Here is a 22,670-nt window from a genome sequence, read left to right as displayed (position 1 = left end):
CCAATTCACTCCAGGAAGCGGCAGTCAGATTCAGCACGGAGTCGGATTCGGCACAACAGCGGCCGCGGTGTTAGTTGTAAGCGCTCGCGCTAGCCGCAAAATACGACAGAAAACACTGAGAGCTGCAGAATTCTGTATGGGACTAGAATATGAACGCGAGGAGATAAAAGAGAAACAGGAGATACAGTGTGTGAGAACATTTACCTGTGAGTAGCTCATACACCAGAAATCACTTTCACTCTCTCTCTCTCTCACTGTCTCTCTCTCTCCCTCTCTCTCTCTCTGTCTCTCTCTCTGTCTCTCTCTCTCTCTGTGTTTCTCCCTCTCTGTGTCTCTCTCTCTCTCTGTGTCTCTCTCTCTCTCTCTGTCTCTTTCTCTCTCTCTGTGTCTCTCTCTCTCTCTCTGTGTCTCTCTCTCTCTCTCTCTCTGTGTCTCTTTCTCTCTCTCTGTGTCTCTCTCTCTCTCTCTGTGTCTCTCTGTGTCTCTCTCTGTCTCTCTCTCTCTGTCTCTCTCTCTCTGTCTCTCTCTCTCTGTCTCTCTCTCTCTGTCTCTCTCTCTCTCTGTGTCTCTTTCTCTCTCTGTCTCTCTCTCTCTCAATTTGTCAATTTTTTTGTCAATTTAAAAAAGCTTTATTGGCATGAATTGCAATTAACAACTTTTGCCAAAGCAATGAGACAAGAAGTTAATATACAAAAGGTAAAAAATAAAAATCAAATACATATAATATACATACACATACATACACATATACATTAACACATCTTACATATAAAAGTAAATATAAATAAATAAATAAAAAAGAAAATAAATGAATAAGATATTAATAACAGTGTTCTATGTTGTAATTATTTATAAAGAGTTGTGATTAGATTGTTGATTAAGCTGATTTCTGTGGTGATGTAGAGCTGAGATGTAATTGGCTGATACTGTTATGGTCTCAGTTTCTTCTCCGAGAACGACTCTGAGTTTATCACAGTCAGACAGAGATGGGAAAGCAGGATTGATGTTGTTAAACTGCTGAAAGTACGGCTCTCTGAGGGTCTGGTACTGTGGGCAGTTCAGGAGGAAGTGTATCTCGTCCTCTATCTGCATTAGGCTGCAGTGTGGGCAGGTTCTCTCTCTCTCTGTCTCTCTCTCTCTCTCTCTCTCTCTGTGTCTCTCTCTCTCTCTGTGTCTCTCTCTCTCTGTGTCTCTCTCTCTCTCTCTGTGTCTCTTTCTCTCTCTCTGTGTCTCTTTCTCTCTCTCTCTGTGTCTCTCTCTCTGTCTCTCTCTCTCTCTCTGTCTCTCTCTCTCTCTCACACCTGAACTCCTGCGCGTTTGACTTGCAGCACTGTGTGTAGCTGTACTTAACATAATTCTGATCATATTTCGCTCATTCAAACAGCCCGAAAACAGCCAGTTTATGGTTTGGGTCGGGCTCGGGCAGAACGTGCACGGGCTCGGGCTGGGTCGGTCGGATTTTTTGGGCCCGATCTAAGCTCTAATGAGAATCACTCTTTCATGCTTTCAATAAAAACCCTAAACTTCAGCAGAGTAAATTAATTGCAGAGAAGTATCTCATTTTATATTATACCCCAGGTGTAATCTTTTTTAAATAACTAGCTTTACAATGCTTTTAAATTCAGTGTATTTGTGTATACTTTTTGCTCTTCTAGTAACACGAACAATAACATTTGATCACATTTTTTAAATAATGGTGGTAAATAGGTAATAAAATAAAGTTAGAAAAAATGTAAAGAAATTTTGTATTAGAATTTGTATCAGAATGGAATCATAACTTAAAAAATGTGGATCGTCCATCCCTGTAATATACATGAACTTAATTAATCATTATACAACATTTAGTTCCGACCTCACAATCTGATTGGTTGAGAAGTGTTCTAGCCGTGATGATATATGTGATAACATCACGGCCTTCTCACACTAAACCTGTATCACTCTGCCGACGTGTTGCCGAGTAACAGCGTATATACACACAGGACAGCTTAGAATCATCAGCAGCAGCGTTAGCTTAGCACAGGCTAGCGCTTTACCACGGCACACTCGCACCCGCAGTGCTGACTGTCTTTGTGGAAAAAAGGGAAAGAAAATCGCTTGGTTACTGCCGTCTGACAGCCAGAACGCTAACCAGCCAGGCTAGGCTAAGCTAAGTTAATGCTGAGATAAAGCAAGCTACGCTAACCTAACCACAGTCCAGCCGGCTAGCTAAAACCCACAACACCACCCAGCAAAACAAGCAGAAATGCTCAAAAAATGTGCAGCGTTCACCTGAAGACGACTCCACGGAGCAGGAGAGGAGAGTATTAGCATTATTTCACCCTCCTAACATTACCATCTTCACTTATTCACAATTTTGATTTCAAGCTAACTTTCGTGGTGTTGGTCTGTATGAACCATACACCGTTTTATAGTTAAGTTACAGTTCTGTTACAGTTGTGGTGGAACTACTTTTTGGCGGAAGGCTCAGTCCATATTAAAGCATATTCATTCTGAATTTCTTAAAGTTCTTTGATTTATTTTCTTTATTCATTTAGTAAAAAATAAACTGTTGTATAAAAGCAATAAAACACTCGAGGTCGTGTGTTATCACCAATAACATCACGGCTGTGATGATCTACAGTACTCGCCTTCGGCTCGTGCCTACGACCGAATCACAGCCGTGATGTTATTCGAGATAACACACTCCCTCTCGTGTTCTACTGCTTAATTAATATTGCACATTGTTTTAATATATATTGCTGTATATTAATGTGTGTTTGCTGTTCCAGGTTTAACTCTGCTAGAAAGGATAATGACTTTATCTATCACGAGTCCGTCCCGGATCTGGAAAAGCTTTCTGCAGTTAAAGGTACATCAGCTTCAGTCTGTCTTTAAAATGCTGTTAAACCTAATCTCAGTGTGTTAGAGACAAAAGTGTTGGGACACCTGTTCATGCATTCTGGGAATTGTAGTGTGGCAGGCATAGTTTGTCCATTCACTCTAGGAGTAAAGGGCATTTACTGTACTACAGCAACTGTATCAGACAGCTGCAGGAAAAATACCAGACAAAACGATTAATGAGAGATGGATAGAGACAGACAGAGAGAAATAGAGAAAGAGAGAGACAGACAAAGATGGACTGAGAGGGACAGAGATGCAGACTCGGACAACAGAGAGACTGACAGACAGAAAGAGAGCTAGAAACGGACCTAGAGAGAGAGAGAGAAGGAGAAATGGACAGAGAGAGAGAAATAAGGAGAGAGAAAAAGCGCGAGAGACAGACAGAGAGATCAACAGACGCAGAGAGTAAGACACAGACTGAGAGAGGCGGAGAGGATACAGACAGAAAGACAAATAGACAGATAGAGAGACAGACAGACAGAGATAGAGACAAACAGAGTGAGTGAAATAGAGAAGAGACAAAGAGAGACAGACATAAAGACACATACGGAGACAAATAAAAAGAGAGAGAAATACACAGAGAGAGACAGACAAAGAGATTGAGACAGACAGGGAAAAATAGAGATAGAGACTGACAGACAGACTTAGAGAGAGAGATTTAAAGAGACAGACAGAAAGACAGACTGAGAAAGAGACAGACAAAGATATAGAAAGAAATAGAGGGAGACAGATTGAGAGAGAAATAGAGAGTGAGACGGACAAACAGAGAAAGAGACAGGCAGACGGAGAGAGAAATAGGGAGAGACTGAGAGAAACAGATAGACAGAGACATACAGACAGACGGGCAGAAAGACAGAGATAGAGAGAGAGATAAAGACAGGCTGAGAGAGAGAGAGACACAGACAGACAAAGACACAAAGGTATAGAGAGAGAGAGACAGACAGAGAGACACACAGACAGACAGACAAACAGAGAGAGAAAGAAAGAGAGAGAGAGAGAGAGACAGACAGACATACATACAGAAAGACACAGTGCGATAGAGACAGACTTAGAAAGTGATGGAGAGAGATAGAGAGAGACAGACAAACAGAGAGATAAATAGGGAGACACAGACAGACTGAGAAACACAGATAAACAGTAAGTCTTAGAGACTGATGGATAGAGAGATAGAGAGAGCGATTGAAACAGACAGAAAGACAGAGATAGAGAAAGATAAAAGAAGCAGACTGAGAGATACACAGACACACAGATAGAAATACAGACAGACAGAAAGACTGAGATAGACAGAGAGAGAGAGACAAACAGAAAGACAGACTGAGACAGAGAGACACAGACAGACAGAGATACGTACAGGAAGACAGCGATAGAGACAGACCTAGAAAGAGATGGAGAAAGGATAGAGACAGACAAACAGAGAGAAATAAGGAGAGAAACACAGAGAGAGAGAGACAGATAAGGAGAGACAGACAGGAAGACAGACAGAAAGAGAGAGAGACAGGCAGAGAAATGAAGAGTGCACTGTCCAGCACTGTGGGTGGTAATATATTAGTTTCTGTAGTGTATTTCTGGTACACACATCCCACTGTGGATAAAGCAATGTTAAATATTCAAAATACAACTTCAGAAATGTATTTAATTACTTATTTACAGCATTTTCTCTCCATCTCTACACAGTAAAATACAGAAATGTTAGGATTCATGTTTTAAATGCAGATTTTGATATATTCGTGCAGGTGCTTCCCTGGTTAAACCCGTCCCCGTGTCCCCCACCGACCTCAGCATCACCGGTCCTGACCTGTTCTCCAAACTGGTTCCAATGGCCAGTCACGAGGCTTCCTCACTCTACAGGTTAGAACTTAATTTAATGTGTCATAGTACACTTTACAAAGCATTGTTTTTAGTTTTCTGCACCAAAAAAATCTTATTAGGGTGTGTTTATTCATTCAAACACCAAACATTCATAAGGTAAAGAGTAAAGGTAAGGAGTTTATTGCAAAAAAAAACGTTATAAAAAGATTATTTTGCTTATTTTAAGAATGTATCCGTCTAACTTTTAAAATGCACAAATTTTAACAACAAATTAAATGTGTAATATACTATAAATGAGAACGATATCCACTTACCGATAGGCCTGTCACAATAAGAATATATTGTGGACGATATATTGTCTCGGTAATTAATGCGATAAATGATATTTTTGTAATTTTAAGACTATTAAATGCCACTGGCATAACAGAATAGCATAAAAAAGCAATTATATACTTTTAAAGACAGCACAAATTTAGAGACAGACAGACTTTATTTCGCTGTCTTTAATAAACTCCTGAAGACAGAGCTCTTCAAAGAGCACTTACTCTCCTAACACCTCTAACTAACTACATTCTACTACCAGATCAGGAGAATCTCTCACTATCTTTAATAAACTCCTGAAGACTGAGCTCTTCAAAGAGCACTTACTCTCCTTACACCTCTAACTAACTACCTTCTACTACCAGATCAGGAGAATCTCTCACTATCTTTAATAAACTCCTGAAGACAGAGCTCTTCAAAGAGCACTTACTCTCCTAACACCTCTAACTAACTACCTTCTACTACCAGATCAGGAGAATCTCTCACTATCTTTAATAAACTCCTGAAGACAGAGCTCTTCAAAGAGCACTTACTCTCCTAACACCTCTAACACACTAACTACTTCTAACCTCATTTCCTTCTTCCCCTCCTTCACTTCTCTATCCCTTTATTTCCCTTCGACCTCCTTTAGGCCCTATATAAATGTTTTACCCTTAACTTCTATTACTTTTGTACTTGACTATTGTAAGTCGCTTTGGACAAAAGGATCTGCCAAATGTAATTTAATGTAAAAACAGACAGAGAGAGAGAGAGAATTAAAGAGAGACAGACAGAAAGACGGACTGAGAAAGAGACAGACAAAGATATAGAAAGAAATAGAGAGAGAGAGACACCGATTAAGAGAGAAACAGAGAGTGAGACAGACAAACAGAGAGAGATATAGGGACAGACAGACAGACAGACAGACAGACAGACAGACACAGATAGACAGTGAGACATACAGACAGATGATTTTTTTTTTTGCTTATTTTAAGAATGTATTCTAATGTAACTTAAAATGTTCACCTTATGTTAAATAATTAGAACTTAAACATTTAATATTAAATTTAAATTTAATATAAGCGAAAAAAAAAGTTCATTTATTCTTGTGCCCAAATTTTGAGCCAAAAAATCTGTGAAAATTGGGACCAAAATGTGAATAATTGTAAATAAAAACAGACTGAAATAATACCAAAAAAATATATTTTATTCACAATCAGATGTTGAAAGATCTTTTTTGATGATCCAAAAAATAAGTGGTACTAAATAAAATTTAAAAAGCTGCTTTAGGAGCTTTAATTTACACCTAACTAACATGACTGGGGTATAAGAAGGGATGTTTTTTTATAGAGGGCTATTCTCTCAGTAACAGATAGGTTAATTTTTTTTTATCAATCTGCCAAAAACTGCACCTAAAAATTGTGAAATAATTTGAGCTAAATGTTCCTCAATGTAAAATTGATAAAACTTTGGATATCCCACAATCTACAGCCCATAATATCCATCAAAAAGTTCAGAGTAAGGTATAAGGCTGATTGTCAGTATTCTGGTGGATCCTCTGGCAACACTGCATTAATAACAGGCTGTACTCATTCTGTACTGGAAAAATCACTATATATTTTTTTATTTTATATATTTTTGTGTTTTTCAGTGAGGAGAAGGCCAAAATGCTCCGTGAAGTGATGGCAAAGATTGACGAGAAGAACCAGACCCTAGAGTAAGAGATTATATTATATTATACATTAAATATCCATACATATCAATGTACAAAATCTCCAAAAAACTTAAATTATACAGTACCAGTTTAAAGTTTGGACACACAATAATTTTATATTTTTTTCATTATTCTAAAATGTTCTGTATTGTCAGTTAATACGCAACTAAATCCAAACTTTGAAGAAACAATGAACAAAGAAAAAAGAGTTAAACAAACCAAAATATATTATAGAACATATAACTTACAGCCAATAAAAAAATTTCATGAAAAAGATTTCATTTTCCAGCAGGATTTGGCACACTGCCCACACTGCGGAAAGTACCAATTGCTCTTATATAATATTACAGTTTTATGAGACACTGATTTTTGGGTATTTTTTGTCTGTAAGCTTCATAATCATCAACAATAAAATAAATAAACGCTTAATGAAAAAGATCACTCTGTGTTTAATACATTTATATAATATATGAGTTTCCCATTTTCAACTGAATTACTGAAATAAAGTAACTTTTCAATGATATTCTATCATTTCTGAGATGCACTAGGTTATATTTCAATTCATTTAGGAACATTTCTATTGGCCCATTCATCATTAAATTCTTATTCAATATAAATAACAAGGGCCAGATTTAGTTTAATGTAACTGTAAGGTTGAAAGAGTTGCAGAAAATGGAGATACAGGGTTTTTGCATGAAGTTAGCTATAAATTAACCACAGATTATTCATTTTAGAAGCAGGTCATCCATATTAACTTCATGTCATGGTCCACCAGCAGTACAGAATCTATCAGAACTGTATCATTAGGCTGTACTAAAGACTAAAGTTTTACAGTTTATATTTTATATTGAATATGTTTTATATGTTTATATGTTCTTCAGGACGTTTATGGATTCTCTGAGCTGTGATTCTGTGGATCATCTGGAGATGTTCAGCACTGTGCCTCCGGTGCTGCTGGAGAAATGTGCAGCTCTCAGCGTCCGATCTGATGCAGTCAAGAGTTTAGCACAGGCCATGCAGGGTGTGTAGTAGGGGCTGCACCTCCATATATCCAATGTTTCTTTGGCAGTTTCTTTTAAAAAAGGAAAATTAATACATTTGCAAAGTAATACATCTTCCCAGAATCTTACGCCTCGTTTCTCACAGTGGCTATTTCAAGATGGAACATAAAAATAAATAATAAATAATAAATAAAATATATATAGATAAAAAAATATCTTCCTTGTGCAGCAAATAAATAAAAACTTTCTACTCACTTTCATCATTTTAGCATCATCACATGAACTGTTCCCCTTGCGTTCTTGGTTTCCGTTTTTAAAAAAACAGAGCCTCGTCATAAGAAGGATGTAGGCTGGATCGCTGTCTGGTCCTCTGTCGATTTTAGAAAGCATGCGAAACTAGACTATATGCTATGCAATATAGGTAAATAGAAACCAGTTTATAGATAAATATACCACAGTTAGATCCGACCTTGCAATGTGATTGGCTGAAAGGCATTGTATGAGTGCCATTATCAGCCGGTAATGCACTTTAACCGAAGCTCTCCATGTATTACTGCATTACTCCGCCGTATACAGGTAACCTAGCAACGATGCAGCAGCGCTTACAAGCCAAACAGCGCTACAGCTACAAACAGAGCAGCAATGGAATTATTTTAACTGGTGGAGTTTTTATAACCAAACAGATCCTATTTTTTCCTCCTCTTTAACTCTTTAAAATCTTTTAATAAACAGTGATAATAGAACTGTGGGATAATCACAATAATACACTCGAGGTTCAGTACTCGGCCTGAGGCCTCGTGCCTACAGTGCCAATATTACACGTTATAACACAAACCTCGAGTACATTATAGCGATTATACCGCAGTTCCATTATCACTGTTTGTTTATTGAAAGATTTTGAGTTAAAGAGGAGGAGAAAATAGGATCTGTTTGGTTATATGATATGAAAAAATATCATATTGCTTAATTAGAAATAATTTTTAACACTCAAGCAAACAAAACAATGACAGTGAGTCCAGATTGTACAGTGCAATTGAGGAAAAAAACTAAATTATCAGGAAAAAAACATAAAAACTGTAAAAAAAAAAAAAATAGCGCTTTATGCTTTCGCAGAGATGCTAATTATCACATATCGATAAGTAGCACATCTCTACAGAACACTAGCTAAGGAAAAAATACTCTCACTCGGGGTACTGGTGGCTGGAACTGCCAGATACACTTTAGAAAATTAATCTTTACTGAAGTTTTCCATACTATCGAGGTTTGGTTAGCACAGCGTAGTCAACAGCTCTTCGCGGTGGCAACTAGGGGTGGGCGATATGGCTCTAAAATAATATCACGATATTTCAGTGTATTTTTGCGATAACGATATACTTGGCGATATAGGAAAACAGAAAAATAATTAATTAGTTTCAGGAATATAGTATAAGAGTATAACAGAATAATCATAATGTGGCAAAATAAATAATATAGCATAAAATAATATAATGCAGCAAAAATATTGCAGAATATTTAGTGCATGCATATAAACTGCAAACTAAAACAATTATACAATAAATACACCTAAAGCTTCACAGTAAATAATAGACTACTTTTAAGACAAACCATCCCTATTATCACGATATGGATTTTTAATATCATGATATTTCTGTGTCACGATATATTGTATATGATATACAGTATACTAGTAGAAGTGCTAGTCAACTAGTTGAGCAATCGACTAGTCCAGGGGTTAGCAAAATGGAGGTATTGTACACCCTGGGCAAGTCGCGTTGTGATGCTCGTTGCTATCTTACACCCTGTCAACAGTCTTGCGCACACGTGGTTAAAATAGCTTCAGAATTTAGGAATATATACACTGGTGGGCGTGGTGGTCTGGAAGTGAGGTGTGTTCAGGTAAATATCTTGGAGGTGGGAAACACAGAAGCTACACTGACTGATTAAAACCCTGACAACAGTCAACAAAATACCACATATCACCGCCACCCCACTCCCACAACACGCAACACTTCTAGACCACAGAAAAAAAAAAACCTCGCCCAGAGCCTTCAGGAACCAAAAGTAAAATATCAAAAATGTGCACAGTAAATATGAATATATATTTTCTGATATTTATAAGGAATTATAATTATGTTCAGTAGACAGACTTAATAATTGATGCTTAACATAGCAGATATAGAATCCTGCTGTTTAAGAATTTGACAGATACACCTGATGCTCATTCTCTCTCATCCTCTCTCACACATACTGCAGTTTTGAAAATAAAAAAATAAAAAAACAGAAAAAAACACTGACTCTTAAAACGAATGAGACTGGCACGCTGATTGGTTTATTCATTACACCCAAAAACACCCATGATTAATTAAGAGAAATAGTACATTTTTTTGAGCTGTGCAAAGGCGTATTTTTGTGCCCTCACGATTCCAAAGACAAATTGACACGCCCTGAATCAAATTGCGTAATACGCAAATGACCGGTGCGCTATAGAACGCTAAAATAGGGCCCAAAAAGTATTTGCGGCTCCCAGTGTTTTCTTTTACGTGAAAACCGGGTCCAAATGGCTCTTTGGGTGTTAAAGGTTGTCAACCCTTGGACTAGTCTATACACATCCACAAATATAAACAGTACCAGTCAAACGTTATTATTATTATTATTATTATTATTATTATTATATTGTTTTATAAGATCTTTTTTTATCTGTATGTGTTCTTTAGCCCTGTCTGGAGTGTACACGGATGTGGGCTCGTCTCTGGAGGAAGCCCGGGCTGCTCTGGGTGAAGATGAGGCTGGGGAGAAGAGCCTGGTGGAGGTGGTCGGACAGAAGGGTCTGCCCACGAGACCCCCTGCCCTACAGGAGCTCCAGCAGGAGCTGAAGAAGTACGAGACAGCCCATCAGGAGGCCAGCCACACCAACACCGAGCTCCACAGAGCCATGAACGAGCACATCCCCAACCTGCGCCTCCTCCAGGGACCACTGGAGGAGCTGAGGAACAACCTGCCGCAGCCACAACTAAGCCAGGGTAAGAGAGTGTGTGTTACAGTGTATTCTGTACTGTATTTAAACCAGTAACCCACTTTCCCATTGCTTTACCTGCAAAATCCAACATTTCCAGATTAAAAACACAATTAATCGATTCGATTAATCAAGTAATCGGATAAAACATATTTGCTTGCCTAAAAAGCAATTAAAAATTTCGGCCAGACTAACTTTAGCTCAGCTACAGTAACTTTAACATGTATTTATTTATATTTAATTCCACAGCTCTGTGTTTACTGATATATAAAGCCTGTATTAAATCTGAAACTAGTCTCTGTGGTAATAAACTAATCACACACACACATTATACAGTATTAATAATAATAATCAGCACTTCACAGAGCTGTCATTATGTTATTAACGTACATTAATGTTAATCTCATTGATTTATTATTAATATAAGTTATATTTACCTGCTCTCTCAGCTCCAAAAACCTCCGCTTCCTCCACTTCCTGCTTCCTGTTTGTGTATAACGTAACGCTAAACGTGCTGTTTCACATTAAAAGTCCCTGCTAAATTCAGTGCTCTGCATTTTAAAATTAATTAAACGATTCCTCGAGGCACAGAAAAATAATCGATCAATTTTTAAAATCGAGTAACTCGAATTACTCGAGTAATCGTTTAACCCTTAGTTGGAATTTAAAGAAACTTATTATTGTCAATTTGTACATTTCTTTGTGATAGGGAGCTGAAATTAGCTTTGATTTGCTTTTACTATGTTTTATTTTTCTGTTCCTTCTTAAATGCTGCAGCCTCTGTCGTCTGTTGCACCATTTAAGGTGGAAAGGGAAATGAACGAGAAAGAGACTAACTACTATATATTTTTTTTTTATATATATATATATATATGTAAAACATTGAAACTACACATATATCTATGATAATTATAGTGCTAATCTTTACTTTTAACAAGGACAATGGTGAAATTTGTTGGTTTGTTTGGTCACTTGTTTCGCCATTTTACCAGTGATTCTCATATCCCCCAGTCTAAAACCCTTGGCATGAACACGCAAAACAGAGGGCTAGGGGTAAGTGGTAGGACCAAGGGGCGAAATAGGATTGGGCATAACTTTCCACAGAACGTTTAATCTGCAACAATATTTGCAGATCATAAACACACACAGTGATCTTACTTGATACCAATGTAAGCAGTAAGCAGCCAGAACATTTAAATTAAAAAAGAACTAAAGAACTAAAAACAACTTACAGCTGGTATATGGCAACAGAGCTGGAAATATGCTAAAACCTTTGGGCAAAAGTTTGGACAGCATTTTTCTACATTGTAAATTTAATATTGAAGACTATATTAAAGCTCTACAGCAGGGGTGTCCAAACTACGGCCCGTTTCCTTTTTTGGAGCGGCCCGCGAGGTATTTTAGAAATAGAATGAAAGTTGGCCCGCTGTTAAGCAGGTTTTTATAATGTGAGTTTCAGAGTTTGAACGCTAGGTGTCAGAAACGGGCCAAAGAGTCTAAAAGCAGAGAGAGTGTGCATTTCTAGCGGAGAAAAACAGGCCAAAGAGTCTAAAAGCGGAGAGAGTGTTTAGTTGTAGCGCAGAAAAACGGGCCAAAGGGTCTAAAAGTGGAGAGGGTGCGCATTTCTAGCGCAGAAAAACGGGCCAAAGAGTCTAAAAGCGGAGAGAGTGTTTAGTTGTAGCGCAGAAAAACGGGCTAAAGGGTCTAAAAGTGGAGAGGGACACCCCTGCTTTACAGGAACACATGCAGAATTATGCTTAATAATAAAGCAGAATCTCTTAGAATTATACTTTAGATTCATCTAAATAAGTATCAGATGTATGTTTGAGTTCAGATCTGCAGACTCTTGGTGAGATTTTAATCTGTGTCTTCATGAGGGAGAGTCACCTGGAATAGTTTTCTCCGCGTCTTGAAGGAAGGAAGGAAGGAGTTCCTGGAGGTGCTGAACAATAGTTGCTGCTTTTCCTTCACACTGTGAAGCTCCAGCTCATCCCAATTAAATCACCTCAAATCACCATCTCAGATCATCAGGTTTAGATTAGGGGATTAATGTGGAGGACTAACACTTTTTTACTCTTTACTACAGAATTACATGTGTGTCCCTTAATCGTTTTCATCTCTTTAATATTAATCTAAAATGTAAAAATTACATTAAATACAGAAATAATTTAAAACACTGTCTCTGACTGTGTGGTTTCTCCTCAGAGGACACGTCGTCTCTGCAGAATATGAAGCGGCTGCAGGAGAAAGTTGGGGAGATGAGGAAACAGAGGGTCTCTCTGGAGCAGCAGCTCCGTGACCTCATCCAGAAAGATGACATCACTACTGTCTTGGTGACAACAGAGCGCTACGATATAAAGGTACCGGCACCACGAATATATTATAGAACACTTATTATTAATCACTGAATTTTTACTTAAAATCACGTTTAAAAATGAGGACAGTTAAAATATATTTGGAAATAATGGAACTGAAAATAAAAGAAATAAAAGTAAAGAAATTTCTTTTAAATTACATTTTTTGCACTTGTAATATTGTAATTATTAGAAAAGCAGTTTTATTATAAGGTAAAAGTTAGGACAGCCCCACATGATGTTGTTGTTGTTGTTGTTTAAGCAATGCTTGTCAGCAAAAAAATAAATAAAAATGAATAAATAAATATAATAAAATCGCATATAAACTATAAAAAAGGTCAAAGTGAATGTAAATGTAAATGTAAAAAAAAATAACTTCACCGAAAACAACTTTTACTTAAAATTGTGTGAAAAGTTTGGACGATTAAATCATATTTGGGCATAATGTAACTGAAAATTAGGAAGAAATAAAATTAAAGAAATTTATTTTAAAATACTTTATTTTTTGTACTTTGTAACATTGTACATATTTAAAAAATCTGTTTTCTTATAAGGTAAAAGTTAGGAGACCCCCAGATATCGTTTGTCAGCAAAAAAATATATATATATATCAACAATATATAAACAACAGTGCAGAATGATTGTTACAAAACCACTGAAATTTGACTTAAAATCTTGTTAAAAGATTAGTTAGTTTAAATCATATTTGGGAATAATGAAAATCACTTTTGTTGTAAGGTATAATTTGTTTATGCAACGCGTGTCAGCAAAAAAACACATAATAAAATCACATATAAACAATAAAAAGTGCACAATGAATGTAAAAATAAATGGTATCATATTTGGACATAATGTAACTGAAAATATATACCTCAACTTTTGTAACTTTATTTTGACTTCCATCATTTATGACATTTATAGCTTTTTTTATAAAAAAGCAAAGATTGAAATTATGCAACAATGGTCAGCTAATGAAAAATGACATATAAACAATAAAATATACTTTATTATTTAAAAAATAAATGTAAAAATATCTAAAATAAATTAAATTTAACTTAAAATTGTGTGAGAAAAAATTGGACACCTGACGAAATATTTGGAAATTATATAATTAAAAATCCAGTAGAACTAAAACTATAGAAATATCTTAAAATATACTTAATAAATCACATATGATGAATCAAAAAGAGAAAAAAAAAAACAAATAAAAATCAGAAAGTATCCAGTGTTTTGACTGGTTCTGTGTGTGTAAGTAAATTGTGGTGTGTCTGAATCTCGATTTATTTTTTTTTTCTGTGTCTCTGTTGTTTAGGATCTGTTCGGGAAGCAGCTGCTGAAGTACGATCAGCTGAAGGGATATATTGATCAGAACCTGACAGCTCAGGACAACATCCTGAAAGCTCTGACTGAGGCTAATGTGCAGTACGCCACCGTCCGCAGGACCATCACTCTCACAGAGGAACAGTACGTCTGTCTCTGTTCCTATATATCCAATATAGATTCTGTATCCAATATAGATTCTGTATATTGAAGAAAACGTTGAAGTAAAGCAAAATGACCACATTTGTTGGAAACTAGGTTTATTATTTTTAAATGAGATCATTTCTTTTATTATATTTTCCTTATCCGGGGCTCCGAGTTGTCCAGCGGTCTATAGTGCTGTGACTATGATTGGGAGATCGCTGGTTCGCCAGCAATTAGCCATCAGCTGCCAGAGCCCAGAGAGAGCACAATAGCCGGCCCCGGTTAGTAGCACTAACTCCTGTATAACTCTGTACTTCAGCAGAGTAGCTTCACTGCTCCTTAATACCTGACTTGTAGAATTCATACATAAGATGCACTGACAAAAAAGCACTCGTGCGCAGACTCACTGTGTGAGTGCATTCTCAAAAAGCTCCGTTTTCAGTGACCGGGCCAAAACTGAGAAAACGACCTCTTAGATAACAGTTTTATTTCCTAAATTCACATTGTGCAGAGCAACAAACTGTATTAGTAAACTGTAATAGTGTTTTCACAATACCAGAAATCGTAGATCTTGGAGCCTCAGAGTCATTTTAATATGCTGATATTTCATTAATTATTCTTATCATAATAATAAATATGGGTTTGGACTCTTTGAGCAATGTACACGATGAGTTGAGTGTAAAAGAGTCGACTCACTGAGTGAATCGGTTCGGGAATCGAGTGCAAATTGGAATCAATGATTCAGAACATTGTGAGGTTGGATTGAGGAAAACTCAGAGATGACACAGAGCTCTCCTTAGACACTGGATTATACTTCAGAACTGAAAACTAAAGAGAAATAAAGCAGTAAACCAGAAACAGAAACTTACCGTGAAAGAAACTCTGAAGGAGAGATTATTATTATTATTAATATTATTATTGAGTGTTTTATACAGTGGATTAAATCACAGATCCTCACTGGAAAGCGACAACACTGCGGTTTTTACTAATGCTAGCTTTTCTTTCTAGATGTTTCTAGACCAGGGGTGTCCAAACTTTTTTTGTTGGGGGCCAGAAGGAGAAATATATTTGAAGTCACGGGCCACAGACTCTATAATAAAACAAATAATGAAATATACCACTTTAAATAATACATTTTCCTGATTACTTTCATTTACACACCATTTTACTTGACTTACTATCTTTATCTTTGACAGTGTTGTATAAACTAAGATTTTTCAAATTGATGTTTCATTTCATGATGTCTCTTAATATTAAACTCCTTCATTACGGCAACTTTTAGACTCTTTGACCCGTTTTTCTGCGCTAGAAATGTGCACTCTCTCCGCTTTTAGACTCTTTGGCCCGTTTTTCTGCGCTAGAAATGCGCACCCTCTCCGCTTTTAGACTCTTTGGCCCGTTTTTCTGCGCTAGAAATGTGCACTCTCTCCGCTTTTATACTCTTTTACCCCATTTTTCTGCGCTAGAAATGCGCACCCTCTCCGCTTTTAGACTCTTTGGCCCGTTTTTCTGCGCTAGAAATGTGCACTCTCTCCGCTTTTATACTCTTTTACCCCATTTTTCTGCGCTAGAAATGCGCACCCTCTCCGCTTTTAGACTCTTTGGCCTGTTTTTCTGCGCTAGAAATGCGCACCCTCTCCGCTTTTAGACTCTTTGGCCCGTTTTTCTGCGCTAGAAATGTGCACTCTCTCCGCTTTTATACTCTTTTACCCCATTTTTCTGCGCTAGAAATGCGCACTCTCTCCGCTTTTATACTCTTTTACCCCGTTTTTCTGCGCTAGAAATGCGCACTCTCTTTGCTTTTATACTCTTTTACCCCGTTTTTCTGCGCTAGAAATGCGCACCCTCTCCGCTTTTAGACTCTTTGGCCCGTAGTTTGGACACCCCTGATCTAGACATATATACGCTTTATGCTGATTTGTTGAGGAGTTCTTAAGGGAAATACTGTGCTTTTGAGCTTTTAAATGATTATTTAAACCCTCCCGCTCTGCTCTGCAGGTGGAACAGCTCTGTTCAGTCTCTGGTGGCCTCGTATGAAGCTCTGGAGGATTTGATGAAGAAAGCTGAGGAAGGTAAAAACTTCTACCAGGACCTGGATAAGAAAACCACCACCCTGCTGGAGGGAATTAAGACCATCTGTCAGACCAGAGATCAGGAGAGAGTCGCCCTGCTGGAGAGGTGAGGACGGGGCTGGGTTAGAGTATTTTAATGGTTATGTTAATGGAAGAGTGTTAGCCTGTGCTGCCTGTAGAGGGCGACAGCACCTGTTTATACCTGGATTTAATAACAGGGTAACATCAAAACCTCATTCAACCTCCATCAGATGCCAATAAAATTGAATGAATGAATTAATTAAAACACTACCAGTTTGGACAAGCCTTATATTCAGTTTCCTTCTCTCTCCATCTCTCTCTCTCTCTTTTCTGTCCATCTCTCTCTTGCTCTCTCTCTCTCTCTTCCTCTCACACACCCACACATTTCCTCTTTCTAGGTTAAGTGTGGAATAAGGAGCTCCATCTCTCTTTCTCTACCGCTGTCGCTGTCTCTCTGTCCTTTTCTCTTTCTCTCTCATTTTCTCTCTCGCTCTCTGTCCCTGTACTGTTTTGCTCTCTTTTTCTCACGCGCTCTCTCTCGCTCTTTCTCTTGCTCTGTCTCTTGTTTTCTTTCGCACTCTCTCGCTTTCACTGTTTGACAATCTCTTATGCTCTCTCTTATTTCTCTCTCTCTCTTTCTCGCTGTCTCTTTCTCTCGCTCTCGCTGTCTCTCTTAAGATGGCATGATCATACAGCAGTTTAACAGGACAAATTCCACTCAAAACATTCCACCCAAGATGTTGAGTCCACATGTTCAGCGTAATATCCAGATGCTGACTTTAAAACATAAGACGTATGAGTGCTGCCAGTAGTGCTGCAGAGGTTGAAGAATTGGGAGATCAGCCTTCAGTGCTCAGGCCATACACCACACACTGCAGCAACTTTGCCTGCATGGCCATTATTCTATAAGAAAGCCTCTTCTGAAGCTGATGCACAATAAAGCCTGCAAGTTTGCAGTTTGTTTAGGACAAGACAAGCAGTCCAAGAGCGTGGATTACTGGAACCATGTCTTATGGTCTGACGAGACCTAGATAAGCTTGTTTTAGCTCAGATGGTGTCCATGTGTATGAGTGCACTATTATTTATATATGTATCTTTATCCGAAGCTCTTTGTGACTAATAATATTTGTTCTATGTTCTTTGTTGCTTCTTTAGGGAGGTGGGAAAAGGACCTCCTGCTAGACCTACTGCTCCAAAGCCAGTGCTTGGTAATAAAGTCTCGAGTTCTGGATCTTCTGGACCTTCCAGTTTGGAGGCTGTGGGTCCCTCGGCCATGCCTTTTAGTTGTGAAGATCTTCCACAGGAGCTGAGGTGCATTCCTCCAGAAATGAACGCCCCTTCCCGGGGTGCAGTTCCTCTTACCTGGCCTCCAGGTGCAGCACCGTTCGCCCCCAATTTGTTTCCAAACCAGAGGATGCCACAGTTCAATCAGGCCCATTTTGGTCAAGCTCCAGGTGTTCCTCCATCAGCTGCACCTCTGCAGCCTTCAGGTTATATCTTACCACAACATTTCCAACCTGGAGGAACACAGGGTGGCGCACCTGTTAGACCCCCTAACCTGCAAAATGCTCCACAGGTGCCTCCTCAGGGGTACATGCCAGTTCCTTGGCAGCAAACGCCTGGTGCTCCCTACACTGGACCCCCAAGACCAAATCTACCTGGACAGCAGGTGCCCATGCCTGTTGGTCAGTTCCCTCAACAGATGCCAACTGTCTTTCCCCAAACTTCCTCCGCTCAGCAGATCCCTCCAGGAACCCAGTACCCAGTACCCCAACCTCGACAAAGCAGAACATCTCAGATACCTACAAATGCCATTCCTGCTCAACACCAACCACCAAGCTCTCCTGGGCAGTTTCAGCCCATGATGCCAGGCCAGGGTCAACCCCAGCAAGGCCCTGCCCCGGTTTACTGGCCTTCTATGCCACTGCAGACCCAGCCTCAGCCTGGTGTACCAGTACAAGCTCAGGGACCACCTCTTTCCGGTCCTCCAAACCAGTTCCTTCCTGGACCACCACTACAAAACCAGCCCCAGCCTCAAATGGGCCACGTTCCACCATTTTTCCCCCCTGCTCAATCCCAGCAAATACCAGGATCCTTTCAGAGGATGCCCTTCAGCCAGAATCCCCAGATACCCATTGCCTACCATAGTTCCATTCCCCATCAGATGCCTCCTGGGGCTGTTCCACCAAGTAACGCCCAACCAGGACCTCCCCAAACCCAACAATTCATGGGTCAGCCACCTGCGACCACCCAGTTCAACCCCATGTTCCAACCTGTGAGACCACCACAACCACCATCCACGCAGAACTTTTACCCTCAGAACATTCCTTCTTCTACTGGACCAGTTACCCAAGTCCTGGACAATCCAAATCCTCCAGCACTCGCTGACATCCTGACACCTTCTCCTGCTCAACGTCCTGGGAATGTCCTGAACCCTTCGCCAATGGAACCAGTCCAAGATAAGATGGGGAAACTTGGCATTTCCTCCCAGGGAGAAGCTCCAGCCAACGGGTATCCTCATTAAATGTGGATGCGAAGAATTAACGCTGCTGGACTGTGAGGGAACATCTGTGAATTAAGAAGCAACCCGAAAGAGTGATAACCTGAAAGAGTGATAACCCGAAAGAGTGATAACCCACAGGAGCCACTGAAGAGGGACCTGTTCAATGATCTGGACAGTACCTTTTCGGACCGTACATAAGACCTAAAATATAATATTTGCTTAATTGAAGTTGATAAGGGCAAAACGTAATCAGTTATCGCTAATGAAATATCTGCTTACTTTAAAGGCCGTTGCGCACTGGACACGCCACGCAGTGATGCACCATGCGGCAGAACAACACTCCATGCGGCGACACGCCACGGCATTTAGAGACACACCACCCCATTCAGATTCACTCCGCAAGGTGCAGCAACACGCCACTCAACTCAGCGACACCCCACACCATACAGAGACATACCACTTTATGCAGGAATACGCCACCCAGCGACACGCCACCCAACTTAGTGATTCGCCACTCAACGACACTCAACTTAGCAACACGCCACTCAACTTAGCAACACGCCACTCAACTTAGCAACACGCCACTCAACTTAGCAACACGCCACTCAACTTAGCAACACGCCACTCAACTTAGCAACACGCCACTCAACTTAGCAACACGCCACTCAACTTAGCAACACGCCACTCAACTTAGCAACACGCCACTCAACTTAGCAACACGTCACTCAACTTAGCAACACAGCACCCAGCGACACGACTTCACTTGGTGATTCGCCACTCAACGACACACCATACATCAACACGCCACACACTTTAGCAACACGCCACCCAGCCACATGACTCAACTTGGTGATTCGCCACTCAACAACACACCCTGCAGCAACACACCACTCAACTTAGCAACACGCCACTCAGCAACATGCCACACCATTCAGAGACATGCTGCACCATGCAGCGTCATGCCGCTCAGCCACATGCCTCCCAGCGACACACCATTTAGCGTCATGCCGCTCAGTTACACATGCAGCGCCACATGCTTAGCATCATGTCACTCAACTTACTGCAGCGACATGCCATTTATATCGCCAACACGCCACTCAAATCGGCAACACGCCAGACCAGACCATGTGGTGAAACACCACCCAAATCAGTGACAAGCCAAGCCTTGTAGCAACAAAGGCACACCATGCAGCAACATGCCACTTAACTCTACGACACGCCACACCATGCAGTGAAGCGCAACTCAACTCGGTGACACATCACACCATGTAGCGACCCGTTATACAACTTGGCAATACAGCACTCAATTCTGAGACACGCCACTGAGTGACGCACCACACCACAAATCGACACGTCACTCAAATTGGCGACACGCCACACCATGCAGCGACACGCCACTCTACTCGGTGACTTGCCACTGAGCGACACACCACACCACACTGAGGGGTATTTTAAGATAAAACAACGTTTATTAGAATCTAAAGTATTTATTTCTAATATGTTCAGTTGGTTGATCAGCCACAGAGAAGTGTCTTTAGATCAGAACGTGACTCAAATTAAACATTATATTTAAGAGGAATTAAAATATGCTCAAAATCCTTTAGTTAAAAAATGTTTTACAGTGATTTTGTAATTTTCCGGGGGCAGCACCTCTCGTGTCCAGTGTGCAACGGCCTTAATTATCATATACAGCACTAAACAGCATCAGCACTACATGAGTTAACACTGTTCAATTAATTCTGTTAAATTCTATATATATATTCATATGTTAGCTTATATCTTCTGTTAAGGTGAGGGAACACTCTATACACTGATCTGATCTGCAGCTATGCAACTTTATTAATTCCTTTGCTTATCATTGAGCTTTAAAAGCACTTTAGTCTTTATGATGCTGAATGGGAGAATGTTGGTGAATTTTATATGTATGTTTTGATATTGCTGGATGATTATAGCGGTGAGTTTGTGATGGTGAAAGATTTTTATATTTAATAATAACCAGAAAGATGCAGTAGTTTTGATATTTTGATAAACTGACTAACAGACGAGTAATTATGGGACATTTTCTAGTTTATAATCTCGTATATGCATATCACAGAGTAATATCAGAATATGATGACCATCTTTTCAGCTCCTCTGATCATATAGGACATGCTTTCTCCTGCGAGTGGATCTGATGCAGCAGTGCTGCTGGAGTTTTTAAACACCTCAGTGTTGCTGCAGTGCTGAGAAAAGTGTCCTGTATGATCAGTGGAGCTGATGAGGTGAATCAAGGGTCATAATAATCTGATATTACTGTACTTTTCTCTTTATTTTTCTGTTATTTTCTCTCAATCTGTGAAAATGAGAGGGATATTAAATGTTAATAATCTGATTTATCTGATTTAAGAGTCTGTAAGAGTGCGAAAGTTGTGAAAGTGTGCATGTGAGTGAGAGCAAAAGTAAGTTCGTGTGAGCAAGTGGGAGTGTCTGTGTAAGAGTGTGAGAGTGCGCCTGTGAAAGATTGAGTGCATCAGTGGGAGAGTGAGTGTGCGAGTGTTGGTGTAAGAGTGCGTGTGCAAATGCGAGTGCATTAGTGCGACTGTCAATGTGTGAAAGTGTGTCATTGTAAGAGTGTGTGTCGGTGAGTGTGCGATTATCAGTGATTGTGTCAGTGAGTGTGTAGGTGTGAAAGTGTGTCAGTGTAAGAATGTGCGAGTGTAAGTTTGCGAGGGTGTCAGTGAAAGTGTGTCAGTGTGTGTGCAAGTGTAAGAGTTTGCGAGTGTCAGTGAAAGTGTGAATGAGTGTAAAAGTGTGCAAATGTTAGTGAAAGAGTGTCAGTGTAACAATGTGCGAGTGTAAGAGTTTGCGACTGTCAGTAAAAGTGTGTGCGAGTGTGAGTGTCAATGTAAGAACGGGTGATGTAAGAGTTTGCAAATGTGTCCGTGTAAGAATGGGTGAGTGGAAGTGCGTGAGCGTAAGAGTTTGCGAGAGTGTGTGTGTGTGTGTGTGTGTTAGATTTAATTCAGACTATGTGCCCAAATTGCCACATTGTGGTGCTGTTGGCTAATGAATGTATTAAATATAGGCAAGCTGGAGACTGGAGTGTGTGTGTGTAGTGTTTGTGTAATGTGTGTGTGTGTGTGTGTGTGTGTGTGCATGCGCGCACGCTCTCTCATGCAGCTCTTGGGGTAACTGAGGCTGTATGAATTAAATCTGTGCGCTCTATTGGCTCCAAACACAAAGACCCATGGAATACATTTGCATAAACACACTCTCGTAGGCCACACACTCTTTCTGTCTATCACACACACTTTCTCTAACACTCACACACACATTCAAATAAAGTAATTTAACCCCCCATAAAGGGGATGGGGGGTTATTGGGTCCATGTCACTTTGAGAAACCAAACACATGTACACACATATAGATACATACTTACACACACACACATACATATACACACTCCCAATACACACTCATACACCTGCACACACTCAACCGCACACACTTATAAATACTTATACAGTCAGGGAAATAAGTATTTGAACTCCCTGCGACTT

General features: G+C 39.5%; 1 protein-coding gene across 1 annotated transcript in view; it reads left to right on the top strand.

The window, feature by feature from the left end:
- Nucleotides 1–22,207, top strand: part of ptpn23b (protein tyrosine phosphatase, non-receptor type 23, b) — a 39,125-nt gene extending 16,918 nt beyond the window's left edge. The window contains exons 12-20 of the mRNA XM_049475549.1: nucleotides 2,769–2,848; nucleotides 4,614–4,728; nucleotides 6,641–6,706; nucleotides 7,585–7,724; nucleotides 10,419–10,724; nucleotides 12,923–13,077; nucleotides 14,384–14,535; nucleotides 16,534–16,713; nucleotides 17,784–22,207. Coding sequence (XP_049331506.1) covers nucleotides 2,769–2,848; nucleotides 4,614–4,728; nucleotides 6,641–6,706; nucleotides 7,585–7,724; nucleotides 10,419–10,724; nucleotides 12,923–13,077; nucleotides 14,384–14,535; nucleotides 16,534–16,713; nucleotides 17,784–19,152 — 2,563 coding nt within the window. The 3' untranslated portion in view covers nucleotides 19,153–22,207. The remainder of the gene's footprint in view (nucleotides 1–2,768; nucleotides 2,849–4,613; nucleotides 4,729–6,640; nucleotides 6,707–7,584; nucleotides 7,725–10,418; nucleotides 10,725–12,922; nucleotides 13,078–14,383; nucleotides 14,536–16,533; nucleotides 16,714–17,783) is intronic.
- Nucleotides 22,208–22,670: the final 463 nt, after the last annotated feature.

The sequence above is a fragment of the Astyanax mexicanus genome, chromosome 3 (assembly GCF_023375975.1).
Source record: "Astyanax mexicanus isolate ESR-SI-001 chromosome 3, AstMex3_surface, whole genome shotgun sequence".
Classification (NCBI taxonomy): Eukaryota; Metazoa; Chordata; class Actinopteri; order Characiformes; family Acestrorhamphidae; genus Astyanax; species Astyanax mexicanus.
Note: the sequence above shows the minus strand (reverse complement) of the source record. Positions and strands in the feature narration are given on the sequence as shown.